The following is a 15,529-nucleotide window of genomic DNA, read 5'->3' on the forward strand; positions in this document are numbered from 1 at the left end:
TTACAGGAACCAGGCACATCAAAGGATCTGACCCTCTGCCTGACACACAATGAGGCCTTATTAGAGAGCCATGTTGGAGAGAATAACGAAGGAGCAGGGAGGGAGGGAGTCAAGCGGGAAGAGAATGTGAAATATTTGATTGTATTCGGAGACCAGAGGAACACTATAAATGGGCATGGGCGTGTGCACACATTTGGGACAACGTGGTGTGTTACCTTTACCTCTGACATGGCACACCTTTTGACATTTTGCACACATTTATCTGAATAGCCCTCTCTTACCTACATTTTGTTCAGCCACATTGATCACAATGCTTTTAAGCTGTGACGCCTGCAGCTACAATCACCATTTACCATCATGTTGTTGTTGTGTGAGAGTAAATTTGGCCAGTTCCTGAAATAAACTAATGGAAATGGACTTTGAGTGTTAACTATGTTCTTTGCTGTCTTCATAAGGCTAACTGTACCTACTGCCAATGTTTGATTTCTGATACACCCGTTCACCTTTCTAATCCCTTTCGTTCTGTTCCACAGATGAGCATGACGCCGTACAGCAGAAAACATTCACCAAATGGATTAATGCACAGTTCTCCAAGGTAATGGAAAGATTGTACACCAGTTCAAACAAATGCCAAACCTTTACTACACTACTGAATAAGGTGACAGGCCTGTTGCTTGCAGGGGAGTAGACTAAATGGTGGAAATGTTTAGACCAATGAAGTTTGTGTGTGTGGTCCTGTTTTTATATATCATAAACACACCATTCACAGAGTTGTGGTAAATGTTTAGTTGATTTTTCTAACTGGATTTTGTTTAAACATTCGCACTCCTCAGACAACAAACTCTGAAGCTCTTAATTGCTCTTAGTTTCACTCTCGATCTTGAATTTCTGTTGCTACATAGGCCTGCGTTGGCTTGTTTGTGGATTGCTTACTGCAATGACATCTGGATGATTGTTTCTGGGCTGCCGCTGTGTAGACTAGTAGTCAGTTGTGCTGTTTTGTCTAATCAGACGGGGAAGACGCCCATCAAGGATATGTTCTCTGACCTGAAGGATGGGAGGAAGCTGCTGGACCTGCTGGAGGGTCTCACCGGCACTGTCCTGGTAAGTTTGCATGTGTGCATTAAGGTTTGCACAACAAATTATGAAGAACTAAGTCATCTGACCCTAAAATCTCTGAGATTTTGTTTTATCTTCACTACTATTGGTTTATCTTATCAGTACTCAGTCTTTATCAGTACACTCTTGCCAAAGTTTGACTTCATTTGGAACTTCGGCTACGGCACGAAAAACACGTTTACCGCATACGTGCGTTTTATCAAGCTTGGCAACACTGATGTCAAGCAAAGGTGATAGCAGCACAGAAATGCTTTGTTTTTTTGGCAAAGCATGCAATGAAATGACAGGAGTGTTCTGTTTTTATAAAGATGTGACTACTCCACTCAAGCTGGGACTAGCACATGTATCACTTCATGTAAACTCAAATGTTAAACCTAATGTAAACACTGGCGCCACACGGGGGGCCTAAGCAGATGTATTTAGGATCCTGGAATAGAACGAGCTAAATTATGAACAGATGTTTTGCAAACACACTATAGCCCCCATTTTATCATTTGTAGATGAATAGATGTTATTTATTTATATTATTTGAATTTCAGCATTTTCTGCACTTATGTTATTTTCAGCAAGACATTTCAGTTTTTCATCCACACAGACTTCGCTCACCAAACACTCTCAAAAAGGAGTTGGTGAAGAACCAGATAAAATGTGTATTTTTGAGAATAATTCTTCTAAATGAATTATTCCTCGTTTTTTAATCAGTGTCACCTTGCTGTCACCCCTTCAGCAGCATATCTACTTTCTAGCACCTGCAGCTGTACTAAGTGCCAACTGTCTCTATGCCACACACACACACACACACACACACACACACACACACACACACACACACACACACACACACACACACACACACACACTTCTCTCTATGTGATACCAGGATACTAATTCTATAATTGGGTGCTAATGAGTGGTTGAGGTATGTGAAGACTTTAAAAGGATTTGCAGTTGGCAGCTATTCACCCTGCCATTCTTTCCATAAGTTGGACTGTTGACACTGCTGATAGGCTAATGGGTGTGATGAATGTATGGTGAAAAACACTCTGCTGAATGATGGCACAGATTTTCTTAGTGTAATGCCTGCCATTGTACATTTTAGTACTCAGTATTATTTTTACTATCATGCATGTCCATTCACCATCCATTGGACAAGAGCTCAAATGGTTGATTTATGTAGATCCCTGCAGACTTACGATTGGCTAGTGAACTGTAAACATGCTGATTTTACTGTGTTTCCTGTTCCTCAGACCAAAGAGAGAGGTTCCACCAGAGTGCACGCTCTCAACAACGTCAACAAAGTACTTCAAGTTCTGCATCAAAATAATGTGAGTATCTGGTGTTTTCTGGTGTTGTTGGTGCTATTGTTGCATCATCTGCTATTTGGGAGATGCTTTTAGCCAGATCACGTGTAGCATAGTGGTTCTTATGCAGCTTCCATTAAGAATCTGCATGATTTCATTTTAGCCACATAGTACAACACAGTACAGCCAGAAAGAGGGAACCATAATGAATTGTAAAATTAGCTACTGTTGTGTTTTGTTGAAGTAAAACCACATAAACTCTTTGGCTATAATACATTTGATATATCCTACACTACACTGTAAGAGATGTGTAGAGTTACAGTCGAGGTAATGCTTGATTCAAACCAGTTACTTCCTGTAACTATACCAGACTACATGTTCTCCTTTGGCCTTTTATCTGAATGTGTAATTTTGTCTACATTGTCTTCTGTATTTTTCTTTGTCTGTCTGCCTCCCTCCCTCCTTCGCTCCCTCATCTCTCCTCCTCCTCTCTGCGTAATAGTTGGTCTTAAATGCCTTGAATTTATCAGTGAGAGATAATGGGCAGGGCACGCTCATGGGAAGTAGCAGAGGCTGGAGTTTGCATGCAACCCCTGCTGGTGTCCCTGCTGCCAGAGACTGTCAGCTGGCAGTGAAGGCCAGAGTTCCCACGGGCCCTTTTAAGTCTGCTGAGTGAAGAAAATGAAATTAGGCCTTAGAAGTTTTTGAAAATAAATAGATATCATAAATACTTGATGTTTGTAATAGAAGTTTAGAAACCACATTTATCATTTAAATGCGCTTGACTTTGATGTCCTCTACTAGCCATGGAAAAACTTGACTTGAACATTTATCATGAGTCCAAAGCTATACCCAAAAACCAGCAGTGGCTACAGCATTGAAAAATGTATTAGTAGTCACAGTGTTGAAGTGCAAAAAGCAAGTTTTTCTAAATGTTTTTGGTTCCAACTCGGCTTAAAACTTGTAAAGAAAGCATCCTGACTGGAAACATTACAAATTGGCATGGGATGCACACGGCCCAGGACAGGAGGGCTCTGTAGTGGGTGCACCAGTGATATTCGTGAGGTGCTTGTGCAGAGCCCAAAGAATACTAAAAGACAAAACCCACCCCAGCAACAGCGTGTTTACCCTGCTACCATCTGACAAGCGATATAGAAGTATCTGCTGCCATACCACCAGACTACAGAACAGCTTCTTTCCTCAGGCTGTGAGACTGCTTAATTTATCCTATGCAGACCATAAATTATATAAATTATAGTGTTTTGTTTTTTGTAGTATAAAGGGAGTACAGCTTGCATTTTGTTGGACAACCCTCTGTTGTGGTATGATAGATAAATTAACCTCGAACCTTAGGCAATCAAAACACACATGAATAAGATGTGTGAAGCCTTTCCACTGTCAACTGCAATATGCACAACACTCATCATAATTGTCCTCTGCAATAATGCGGACCTAGACCGCTGTCTAATGACCAGAGGTTAGAGGGAGCGCTGCTGGATGATTCTTGTTGCTTCAAAAGTTTCACAGAGCAGAATATCGTAGTTTACTATAGGTTGGGGATGGAAACATACACACAGATGCAGAGGTATGATTTGCTGTATATCTGAGCTCCTGTGTGTGTGTGTGTGTGTGTGTGTGTGTGTGTGTATGTGTGTGTGTATGTGTGTGTGTGAGAGAGAGAGAGAGAGACAGAAAGAAAGAGCGGGAGAGAAGTGATGGTTTGGCAGGATGGAGCTAATTGGGACTAGACATGGGTCAGAGGTCACTTTTTAGTTTGACCAGACACTTGATCTCATGTTCCACTTGGTGCCTTGATCCTCTGAAAAATATTTATATGTAATCAGTCTGCACTTGGCCTCACCTCGTATGGTAAGTGCTGGACAAGGCTGCAGACATACTTTATAGGTAGCATTGGAAGGCTGTAATGAGGGCGGTATAATCCACAGTGTGGTGCAGAAGTGGTTTAGAAGTATTCAACTGTAACACTGTGGACACTCATTAAGATTTGAAGCAATATTATTTGCTCCACTGCGTAAAGACCTTCAGATCAGAGTTGTTACTTTATGGGTGCTAAGTGTTGTAACGGTTATTAACAGCTTAATTTTGAAAGGATATTATGATTACAGCAAACAAAAGAGATTTTACATTGTGTGCAACTGTGTCGCCTTTCCAATCACTCTGATCAAAACAGGAAGCATTCCTACTTTAATAGACAGCTGTGCACCATTGCTTGTGTTATTAATTATTTAATTTTAACTTTTAAGTCTCATTATCTTTTATATCTTTTAGGTTGATTTGGTAAACATAGGAGGCACCGATATCGTGGATGGGAACCACAAGCTGACCTTGGGCCTCATCTGGAGTATTATTCTTCACTGGCAGGTGAGCACACACATATTCACATACATGTGCTGTTCCTTTCTTTCCACCCACCTCCAGCACATAAAGACTGATTAATGTTTGCTCTGACAGTGAACTCACAATTCACAGATGTTACAAGAGGGATCAAAAATACAACTGATGGAAAATCTGTATTGTTGTGCACAAATGCGTTCATCCATGTAAACATGCTCATCCATTGCTTTGTGTGAGTCTGAGTTGCTGACATTTAAAACGGCCATGTGAAGAAAAACAGTTAATTAAGAGATTTAATTAAAGTGGTTTGAACACTGCCAGTCTTCTACTATAGTTTTTCATTACTCCATTATTATTAGGTTACGTTAATGTCACTATTGTCACCATGTGTGCATGATATGTTGTTGTTATCATAGCAAACCTGTTAATGTGATGGGAAAAATAAATAATGTTATCTTTATAATGTATTATAATGTGAATCCTTGTAAAGAAAGGAAATAAAATGTGCAAAATTGAATGTTTTTACTGTTGTTTATTCTCCAATATTAATGTGTGTTTTTTCCATGTTAATGCAGGTGAAAGACATAATGAAGGATATTATGTCCAACCTGCAGCAGACCAACAGTGAAAAGATCTTACTGAGTTGGGTACGCCAGTGCACCCGCTCATACCCAGAAGTCAATGTGCTGAACTTCACCACTAGCTGGGCTGACGGCCTGGCACTCAACAGCATCCTACACCACTTCAGGTGAGGAGGGATCATAGACTCTGTGGTTGCGGGAGCACAAAATGTGGACATGGTAACAAACATTTTTACTGCAGTGGTCTCAGGAAAAAACATGTTTTCAAGTTGTTGCATGCCATTTTGTGAGACAGCATTTTCGGTACTTTTCCCTCCCTGCCACCCTCTTGTTGTGCTGCGTTGTGAAATGTGTTGCTGTGAGATGAATGTTCTGCTTTAAGTTGACATTGCATATTTGACATATGCCCTTTGACTCTGAATGTAAATCACACTGAGCACGAACCAAGACCTTCAAATGCCGACAAGGAACCAAGGCCTGGAATTTAGAGATGGCAATGTGTAGGACCCTTTCTTTGTGTGTTTGTATGTGTGTAAGTGGCGGGAGGGCAGGTTGACAGGTCAGCGCCTGCTGGGTGTGTGTACACGGCTTGACTTACTCTGTTTACGCCTACCATGTCACTGTTTGCACACGCTTGGTGTGTGTGTGTGTGTGTGTGTGTGTGTGTGTGTGTGTGTGTGTGTGTGTGTGTGTGTGTGTGTGTGTGTGTGTGTGTGTGTGTGTGTGTGTGTTGTGTGTGTGTGTGTGTGTGTGTGTGTGTGTGTGTGTGTGTGTGTGTGTGTGTGTGTGTGTGTGTGTGCGTCACTAGTAAGGGGTAAACAAGGGGTAACAGAGAGGGGGGACAACACCCATACCGCTTCTGTAGCTCTCTTTCTTTCACACACAGCAGCGCACACACACGCACACACGCACTCACGCACACGCACACACAGGCCTGTGAGCTGTGAGAAAGGGCAGTGTTGGTTTAGACCTGGGCCAGGGTTTAGGTGGATCACTGAACACACACATTCCACACCCAACTGGCCTCAACACAAGTCTCCCCTGCACCACAAAAGAAAGAGTCATTAATTTTTTTTCTACACAAGGAATATGCTCAGGTAAATATATTTTATTGCCCCAAAAGTATCTAAAAAACCTCCTCCCCTTGAGTCATCACATTGTAGTACAGAACACATTTTTTACAAATGTGCAAAACAGAAGCGGTGATGTTAAAAATCAAAGAGAGAGAAAATATTCTCAATTCAGGTAACAAGTTTACTCTTTTAGCAGTGTTTAAGATTTACCTATCACTCCAACAGCACCAGCACTTTGAGAAATTCACACATTTAAGCAGATATATGTGGATTCTGAATGATCTGAGACTGTAACCTTAATACTGGGAATCCTGAATACTATTGCCTCCATGTTGCCACTCTGATTGCCTACATTCTGTGTGTTTTTAGGCCGAATGCATTCAGCTGGGATCAGGTTGTCAGACTGAGCCCAGTGGAGAGACTGGACCATGCCTTCACTGTAGCCAAAGACCAGCTGTCTATTGAGAGGCTACTGGATCCCGAAGGTACTGGCATTCTTTCACCACTTTCCCACATTGGGTCACCTGTATTTTCTTGAACAAGAATAACTGTTTTTATTTAAATTGAAAGAAAGGAGAGGAGAAGAAAAGGCACCTATCAAATACCTTTTTATAGCAGTAAAAGTTGGATATGGAATGACATACCTTAAACTGTCCAAAATTCCCACATATTAAAACAGTCTGTGTTCACAAAGTTCTACTTTCATGTTCTGCCAGCAGTTGGATAAACTCATGGTGGAGTAAATACCTCGATGTTGTCTTTGGCTGAAGATTTGTAAGAAAGCTGTGTTTGCTCAGAATGTTTTTCCAGTTCATGTAGCACCTGTAGATGCTCGGTGTACGTACTGGCTGTCTGTATTCACACAGACATTTGTTATGTCAGAACCGAGGGCCAGTCACACCTGACCTGTGTCAAAGCCAGCTTTAGTCAATATAACTCGTCTCAACCTGCCCCTTTTCTCTCCCCTCTCACCTTCCTTCCAATCTCCTTCTGTCACCCTTAACTGCTATGTCACTCCCATCTTCCATGCTGCTTTTCTCCTCATGCAATTTTCACCTCTCCCTCCTGCTTCACATACTTAATTTATCTTTCTGCCCCATGTCTCACCTCCTTCCCACCATCTTGCCCCCCCACCCCAGACGTGGCGGTACAGTTACCAGATAAGAAGTCCATCATCATGTACGTGACGTCACTGTTCGCTGTGCTGCCCAAAGACGTGAGCATGGAGGCTATCAGAGAAGTTGAGACCCTGCCTCGCAAATACAAAGTGGAGTCTGAGGACTCTGGTCCAGGCGTCAGTGCTCAGGTAAAGTGCACAATACAGTAGGTTGCAGTTTGTACTCCATGTGATATCATACGGGAGGAAACAATGTGGCAGAGAAACTGTTCAGACTTCTCTGAATTGTGGTTTTGGGGCTAAGTGGGAAGGACACATGGGTCTAGACTAAGAGGAGGCTTTTGCTCACACAAAAGGTGCTTACTGGAGTCCATAGCTACATCTGTTTTTCAAGGAATCCAAGGTGTTCTTTTATGTGCAAAAATCCACAGCTGGTAACCAGCAAAGGTCCACAAAAGCACAGTCCAAACTTCAGGAATTTATATCTGGAATCAAAAAGTGTGTTTCTTAACAAATATCTGGTTCTAAGAATTTGGAATCTGATACAGTTCATAACTCATTCTTGAGAGAAAGAAACATAATTTTGCATGCAAAAATTAAGGCACAAAAAAATGTTTCATTGGTCAGTAAGCAATCTAAAAGAAAAAAAGGGAATATGAAAGCACTGCTCGAACTTAATTACAAAACATTGAACACGTGCGTATGAAGAACTTAACAGCATATATATAACTGCATTTTGTATGTATATTTATGTGCTATATCCACAGAGACAAAGACTATTACATTGTTTGTTATTCCTTGGGACTGTTCTGAATCTGCAGAAAAGGACTTCACCTCACACTGTTTTAGTTCTTTTGCAATAGTTCAACAGGACACTTAAATGATTTAGGAAGGTTTTTCTAACTGTGCTTTGTCATCTGTGTTTGCCAAAAGCTAACTACATTTTATATAAGCTGGATTAACGTTGCTAGCATACGTCAGCAAAAAGCCAACAGCTGACACCCTCCCCAAACTTTGCATTTGGATTTGAAGTTCTGAATTTATGTTCTGCCTATGTCAATATATTTAGGCTGCAAACAGATTGTACTATACTAGACTGTGACCATTCGGTTCATAGGGCATACAGAAAGAAGTTTCGGACAAATATGTGTTCCAACAGACCCCTAAATACAAACCGTGTAATACAACCTCCTTAATCCCAGTGGTGCTTCAGACCAGCAGATATATCTCCCTCAGTGGCTCCCTGTCTGAACCCCCTCTGTCTCTGTCGGTGTAAACAAACCATTATCTCTTCCCATGAACGGAGAGATGACAGTTCAGCTCCTGGACTTCAACAACTGAAAGTCCAAGAAAAAAAAAAAAAGAATATTAAACCCATAACTGCTTCAACTTTTGCTTCTGCGTTGTGTTTCTGATAACATTCAGTCTGAAGGCCACAGACTCCGTTATGTACAGGCATAAGGAATATTGTGAAGTGTCTCATTGTGTGTTGCCAGATAGAATGAGTCACTCCCACTCTGAAAAAGCCATCTCCTTCATTCTCTCCAGCACTGCTCATGAAAAGCACAGCAGGCACAGGCAAATAGGGAGGAGAGCCATGACTCACCCCTCTGACATTAGCCAACAGACTGAGCTGCGTGCTGCTGGAAACACAGAGCTTTAAAGGAATGGAAGGATATTAGGGAATAATTTTGTGGGAATGGGGGTGTGTGCAGAGAGTCGACAGGGAAAGTTATCCGAGCATTAAAGATGTCTGTGTGCTGGTGGGCAGGTGGCTGACATGCATATACCGACACGGCTCAATGTTTAACATCTGTGAGCATTTCAGGGTGTCTTATTTGACTAACTCGATTCAGTTGGACTCCCCTGCCTATTCACTGCCTTGAGATCTCCTTCTTACTCTGAACATATATTTTATAGTAACTACCACAGGCCAAGCTGCAGCGCCCTCCCAAAATGAAATTTGTTCTGTCCCTTTCAGCCCACTGTGCTCTTTGCTTTCAATCACATACATCACTGGGGCAGCTCGTTTCAGTCAGAAGTCAGAAAATCCCAAAACCACCTCTTAAGGTTTTATTGCCCATGGGCACATACTTCACACGTCCTGGAACGACTGCTGGAAAAGTCTTTTTAAATAGTGCTCTGATTGGTCCAACAAGGGGTTTACTTTCCTGGCACATTTCTCCTCCTCATAGGAAGTGATGCGTAATGCTGCTGGTAGTGAGACTGAGTGGAGGAAAAATAAAGGCTCTTTGTTTTTGATGACTCCCCTCTTAGTTATAGATTCATAATATTGGTTCATGATATTGTTGTGGCGTTCTCAACCTTGATTTCAGATAATGATTGTTTTAGATATTGACTAGTACTTCATCTTGAGATGAAATTTAATTTTATCGCATCTTTAAAGTTGGAATATCACTGATGGTAAGGGCACTGATGTATGCATGATGATGCATTACATGCTCCAGATTCACATCTCAAAAGTGATGAATGCAGGGATTGAGTTGAGCAAATCATCTGGTGATAATAAAGTGTTCTGTTGAGCCAGACCACAGCTATTTTACAGCCATTCAAGTCAATAAATAGACCAAGGCTGCAGTTTTCTCTCTCACTCTCTCCCTTTCTCTCTCCCATCTCCTTCTTTCTCTGTTACTTTGTCTCTGCCAGCCTACACTGGTCCAACATAAGGGCTTACAGTATTTTTATTACTTATTTGCAAAATATCCAAAAGGTCACTGAATATTTTCAGCAGGTGACCTTTTCCTGAGTTTGCTACACAGACATTACTGCTGTGTAATTTCAGCCTGGAAAACAAAGGTCCATTTGACTTGTTACTGTACCAGACCCAACACACCCATTAGCATTTCTGTCATCTTTGACTTGGCACGGTTGCTGCTGCAAAGATTTTATCTCCTGTTCATTTCAGCTACAGACACATTTGTTGAGCTCCGTTGAGCTTTTTCCTACATTTCTTTCAGAAAAATAAAAACCTGGAACAGTTAATATAATAAGTTAATGTTGTTGTCTACAAAGGGCATCACATGTTTATGTAGTGTTTAAGAACTCAGTATTTAAGGGAATTTATAATTGAGATTGTGTTTGAAAAATAATTCAGCCTCCTCTTTTATGGTGTTGATTTAGGAATTATTCCGAGAAATAGTTGAAGGATACCACACTGCCAAGGCTACTGTCATTACACAGCAAAGTTATCTTTCCGCTTACATCTAAAGCGTTAATTTTAAATTTCAATAAGTGTGTGTCCAATTTTCAAGCTGTTTCTTCTTTTAAGGCTGCACTCAACCATCTCTGACTGCACACCCAACTTTACCCAGGATTACCACTGTGTCTCAAACTTACTGCTATTCCTAGAATGAGGATTGACCTGCCCAGCATGCCAGGGGCACCTCCCAGCATCCCATAATAGGCCTGCAGTTGTTTTGTTTTTTTCTTAACTGAGCAGGGCAGGTCGCTCTGCATGCTCCAGAGCAGCACAGGCCTCTCCTAGATGTCTGGTTCTATTTTAAAACTCACCAACTGATGTGCACACATGAAAATCAGAGGAAAGGACAAATGGAGGCTTTTGGGCACGGCTGTGTTTTATAGACATCGTCGGTCTGAAAGCTTTCAATTTTTTGTTTTATGTTTGAGTTTTAATGTGGCCATGTGAATGTGACATGTGGGAAGTAAAAATCTTTCTTGATTTCTTTCCAGTTTTAAGACTGTAAACTTGACCTTGTATAATGGCATTAAAATAAATCACTACATTACTCTTGTTCCATGCTATCTGTCAGTGCTAGTCCTAGTATATTACTTACTTTAAATCATATTTCACTTTAAATACAGTAATGAAAACCCCTATGTAAACATATTGTCTGTAATTTGGTCAACCTGTACCATTATCCCTTGCCTCATGTTTCTCAGAATGTGCAGGTGGAGAAGGCAGGCAGCAGCCCCCAGCCGGAGACCCCCAGCACCCTGACAGAGACAGAGGGGGAGATGGAAGGCAGCCTGCTGGAAGTAGACCTGGATAGCTACCAGACGACGCTGGAGGAGGTACTGACCTGGCTACTGTCAGCCGAGGATGCCCTACAGATTCAGGACGAGGTGTCGAACGATGTGGAGGAAGTCAAAGAACAGTTTCACACACACGAGGTAGGAGGAGACCTGCAGGTTGGCCTGAAGCTTGCAGAGATGGAAACATGCATACACATGTAGACAAGGGTGCAAACAACTGTTATTTATTTCTTTATGTTAATGTATTGTCATAAAGTCCATAAGTGTCTAAACCCCCTTAAAACTAGATGCTTAATTAACCTTTTTCTAAATGGATATATATATATATGTATAGGAATGTGACATCATATTGAGAGACCAGATCACATAACACAAGCATGACCTGTCAGCCAGAGCATCTCTGTAGCACCGCAGTATTTTTATAATACTGTTTAGTCACCTTTTTATCAAAAAATTGCAGCTACTGTGATTTGGATATGTTATGATTTCGATTAATTGTGAAGCCCTTACACAATACGGTATGTTATCTGTCTGACTGCCACACCAGTTTTTTGTCTACGAACTGTCACACCATTGTTGAGACTGAAGATAGTGTCCCAGAGATAGAGGCCTCCCACAACCAATAGTACATGCTCCGTACATGTTGGGAATGCCAGGAATTCTGCTGAGAACAGAGGTGCACAGCACCCCATGGTGCCCTGGCCCAGAGCTTACTTGCTTGCTTGAGAAGGCGTAGTTGCAGGGTTTGTGTCTGTGCATGTGTGTAAAGGGGTTTTGGCAGGATTCCCTTGGCTGTAATGTGAATATTTGTAAAGTCTAATGTCTGGAATCCAGGTCAAAGCAGAAAGCTGGTAGTGAGACTGAGAGCAACAAGACCCAAAGCCTCTTTAACAGCCAGGCTTTTCAGGAGCTCTAAAAAAATCAATCCAGTTTGTTTCAGCCTTGTTGTTCACATACTTACTCCAGCTTCTCCAGCAAAGCCTAATCAAAAACAATGTGCTCAGAGGTGCAGACAAAAATGCTTACTCATCCAGAGAGCTCACGGAAAATAGACAATAACTCAATTCATTGGTCTTCATATTGCTCCCTACAAGAACCAGCAAAAAGCAGCCCCTTTGAGGAGCAACCAAACTCCCTCAAAGCTGCTCTTGTATTTCTCCTTGAAGCATTTTCTCCTTCCTCTTTTGTTTTGCGATTGGCCTCAGTTGGCTACTTGACAGAGTCTGCCCTGCAGTTTGTGCTCACAAGCTTGTCTGACTGTTGCTACAGCAACACTTGCAAATACAAGGTTGCATAGGTGATGCCCAGTGCTTCTGCAGGGCGTTATTAAGTGTTATACCAAGTGAAGTTTGAAGGTGGGGAGAGAAACATATCCAGATGTCAGTATGTGGGTGCCAAGTGCCAGTATGGAGCCTGTTGATTATATAAGCAATGTTGGCCTCCACGTTAAACTGAATCTGGATAATTTTAAGGTTATGAAGTTATATACCGACTCCCTTAATTTAACATAGTATATGTAGAGATAGAGGGTATTTTTCTTGAAGTTTGTCATTCCATAATTTATCCCAGGGCTGTTTTGTCTCTAGTACATAGATTGTCTGGAAGACCAACATTTCAAACTGTTTCAGATTCAGAGATTTTCAGTAAAGTTTTTATAATAACTGTTTACCCCTCCTCCCCCAACAGGCCTTTATGATGGAGCTGACAGCGCACCAGAGCAGTGTGGGTAATGTGCTCCAAGCAGGTAACCAACTGATTGCCCAGGGCAACCTGACAGAGGAGGAAGAAGATGAAATCCGCGAGCAGATGAGCCTCCTCAACTCGCGCTGGGAGAGCCTCCGAGTAGCCAGCATGGACCGTCAAGCCAGGTAGACGTGCATACATATTTTTGTTTATTTTTGCAGGGACAACACAGTTAAAAGTAATTGCATGAGAGCTAGCTAACAGCTAATTTGCATCTATGGCCCCTGGGCAGGTAGGAGAAATAAAACAGCACAATACATAAAAATCCATCATAGCCATCCATAGCCATACACCTGCTCTTGTAGAGGTATTGAAATACATTATGCAGTTGTTTATTTGCAAATGACAAATATCAGATGATTTATTTATTTTAAACTTGTTAAATGCAGGTTTGATAAAAAGAGAAAATAAGGCTTTAAACTCAAACATATAATATATTTTATCCGGTGTAGTGTGCATTGCCATCACATCATGAGCCACAAATTGCACAGTGGAGGTCATTTCTCTCTGTGTCACTGTTGACCTCACATCTTTATGAGTTGTTCCTGTGAAGAATGTACAAGGCTGCAAGCTGTGTGAAGGTGACACCTGATAAGCCTTGAGCCCTCCAAGGTCTAACAAGTCTGAGGCTCAATCTGTGTTACCAAGGTTTATGATACTTTAGATACAGGCGCACACACACACACACACACACACACACACACACACACACACACACACACACACACACACACACACACACACACACACACACACACACAGAGTTGTTCATAAATCGTATTCATGATGTCCACTAGAGCATTTATTGACCATGATTTTAAAGTATATAATAGTATATATGTCCCATGACACATTATCCATCCGTCTGTACACAACATTGTCACTCATTCTAGTGTTTGTGCTACTGTGAGGCAGCTAAATGACCAGCTGAACAAACCTTAAAGTTTATTAAACTAATAGCTTTCATTTCCTGTCTACCTCTACATGCTGTTTTCCTGTCCTTACTTTCTCCCTCTTCCTCTGCAGGCTCCATGAAGTCCTGATGGATCTACAGCAGCAGCAGTTACAGCAGCTTTCTGATTGGCTGACACAGACAGAGGAACGAATCAGAAAGATAGAGACAGATCCAACAGCTAAAGACCTGGAGCTCTACAAAGAACAGATAGAGCAACACAAAGTAAATACAGTTTCTGAATCTAGTCAATGAAGAGCAGGTCAATTATGATAATAAAAACTGCATGTTTCTCAAGTTTATCCAAATTGATGTGATAGAACGTATTTGTATGAATTTAAGTGTCACACTCTCACTGCACTTGACCTAAAAAAGACAAGTCTTGTGACTGTGTTGTCACATGTTTGATCCTGCACTGTCTATTCTGGCCCCCCTGGTGTTACCATAAAGCTGCCAGCTCTGTTAATGGGTAATGTGTGAGCGTGCTGAATTCACTGTTTGCGTTTCAACCCAGGAGCTTCAGAACGACCTGGAGGCGGAGCAGGTGAAGGTCAACTCTTTAACACACATGGTGGTCGTGGTAGATGAGAACAGCGGTGAGAGTGCCACTGCTGCCCTGGAGGAGCAACTACAAGTAAGCTGTCAGCTTGATAGTCTGTGTGATTTTGTTTCACTAATATCCTTTGACAGCACAAGGAGGAGAGTCTCCCTCCAGTAGATGCAATGCAGTATGTCTGCCTTTTAAAGCTATTTAGGAATAATACCTACTGCTACCTTATGTATATGTAGGTGTTAATACATAACTTCTGTAAGTATTGTACTCAGCTTATTGATTTTAGAACTTAATCCACAAAAACTGGCAGTCTGCCTTAGATTGTGTTTCTGAAGAACATTAATGTTTGTATTAATGTTTGGCTTTATCCTGCATTCAAGTCTTTGGGTGAGCGCTGGGCGGCTGTGTGTCGCTGGACAGAGGAGAGGTGGCACAAGCTGCAGGAGGTCTTCATGGTGTGGCAACAGCTTCAGTCAGACCAGGTAGGACATTTAGCATGTTCTCCCTCTCCACATAAAGGTGCACAGGCACATACATGCACACTGTCTTCCACCCCTCATTCTAATTAAATAATTAATTATAATAGACACACCCATTAAGCTATATTGAGATGCACAGGAAAGCCTCACAATTATTCCTCATTCATTTAAATCTTCAAAACTGCTTAGTTTTTGCAAGGGAATGCCACTGTCATGAAGCTAACTCAAGTCCTTTCAGTGCA

The 15,529-nt window shown here is 41.6% G+C and overlaps 1 protein-coding gene across 8 annotated transcripts in view; it reads left to right on the plus strand.

The window, feature by feature from the left end:
- utrn (utrophin) overlaps positions 1-15,529 on the plus strand; it is a 172,725-nt gene that overhangs the window by 17,100 nt on the left and 140,096 nt on the right. For all 8 annotated transcript variants that reach the window (XM_051407937.1, XM_051407935.1, XM_051407941.1 and 5 more), the window contains 12 exons: positions 534-595; positions 1,012-1,104; positions 2,367-2,444; positions 4,710-4,802; positions 5,351-5,523; positions 6,799-6,914; positions 7,569-7,735; positions 11,468-11,698; positions 13,247-13,428; positions 14,330-14,480; positions 14,770-14,889; positions 15,189-15,290. In XM_051407937.1, the coding sequence (XP_051263897.1) occupies positions 534-595; positions 1,012-1,104; positions 2,367-2,444; positions 4,710-4,802; positions 5,351-5,523; positions 6,799-6,914; positions 7,569-7,735; positions 11,468-11,698; positions 13,247-13,428; positions 14,330-14,480; positions 14,770-14,889; positions 15,189-15,290 (1,568 nt within the window). The remainder of the gene's footprint in view (positions 1-533; positions 596-1,011; positions 1,105-2,366; positions 2,445-4,709; positions 4,803-5,350; positions 5,524-6,798; positions 6,915-7,568; positions 7,736-11,467; positions 11,699-13,246; positions 13,429-14,329; positions 14,481-14,769; positions 14,890-15,188; positions 15,291-15,529) is intronic.

The sequence above is a fragment of the Dicentrarchus labrax genome, unplaced genomic scaffold, assembly GCF_905237075.1.
Source record: "Dicentrarchus labrax unplaced genomic scaffold, dlabrax2021, whole genome shotgun sequence".
NCBI classification, from domain to species: domain Eukaryota; kingdom Metazoa; phylum Chordata; class Actinopteri; family Moronidae; genus Dicentrarchus; species Dicentrarchus labrax.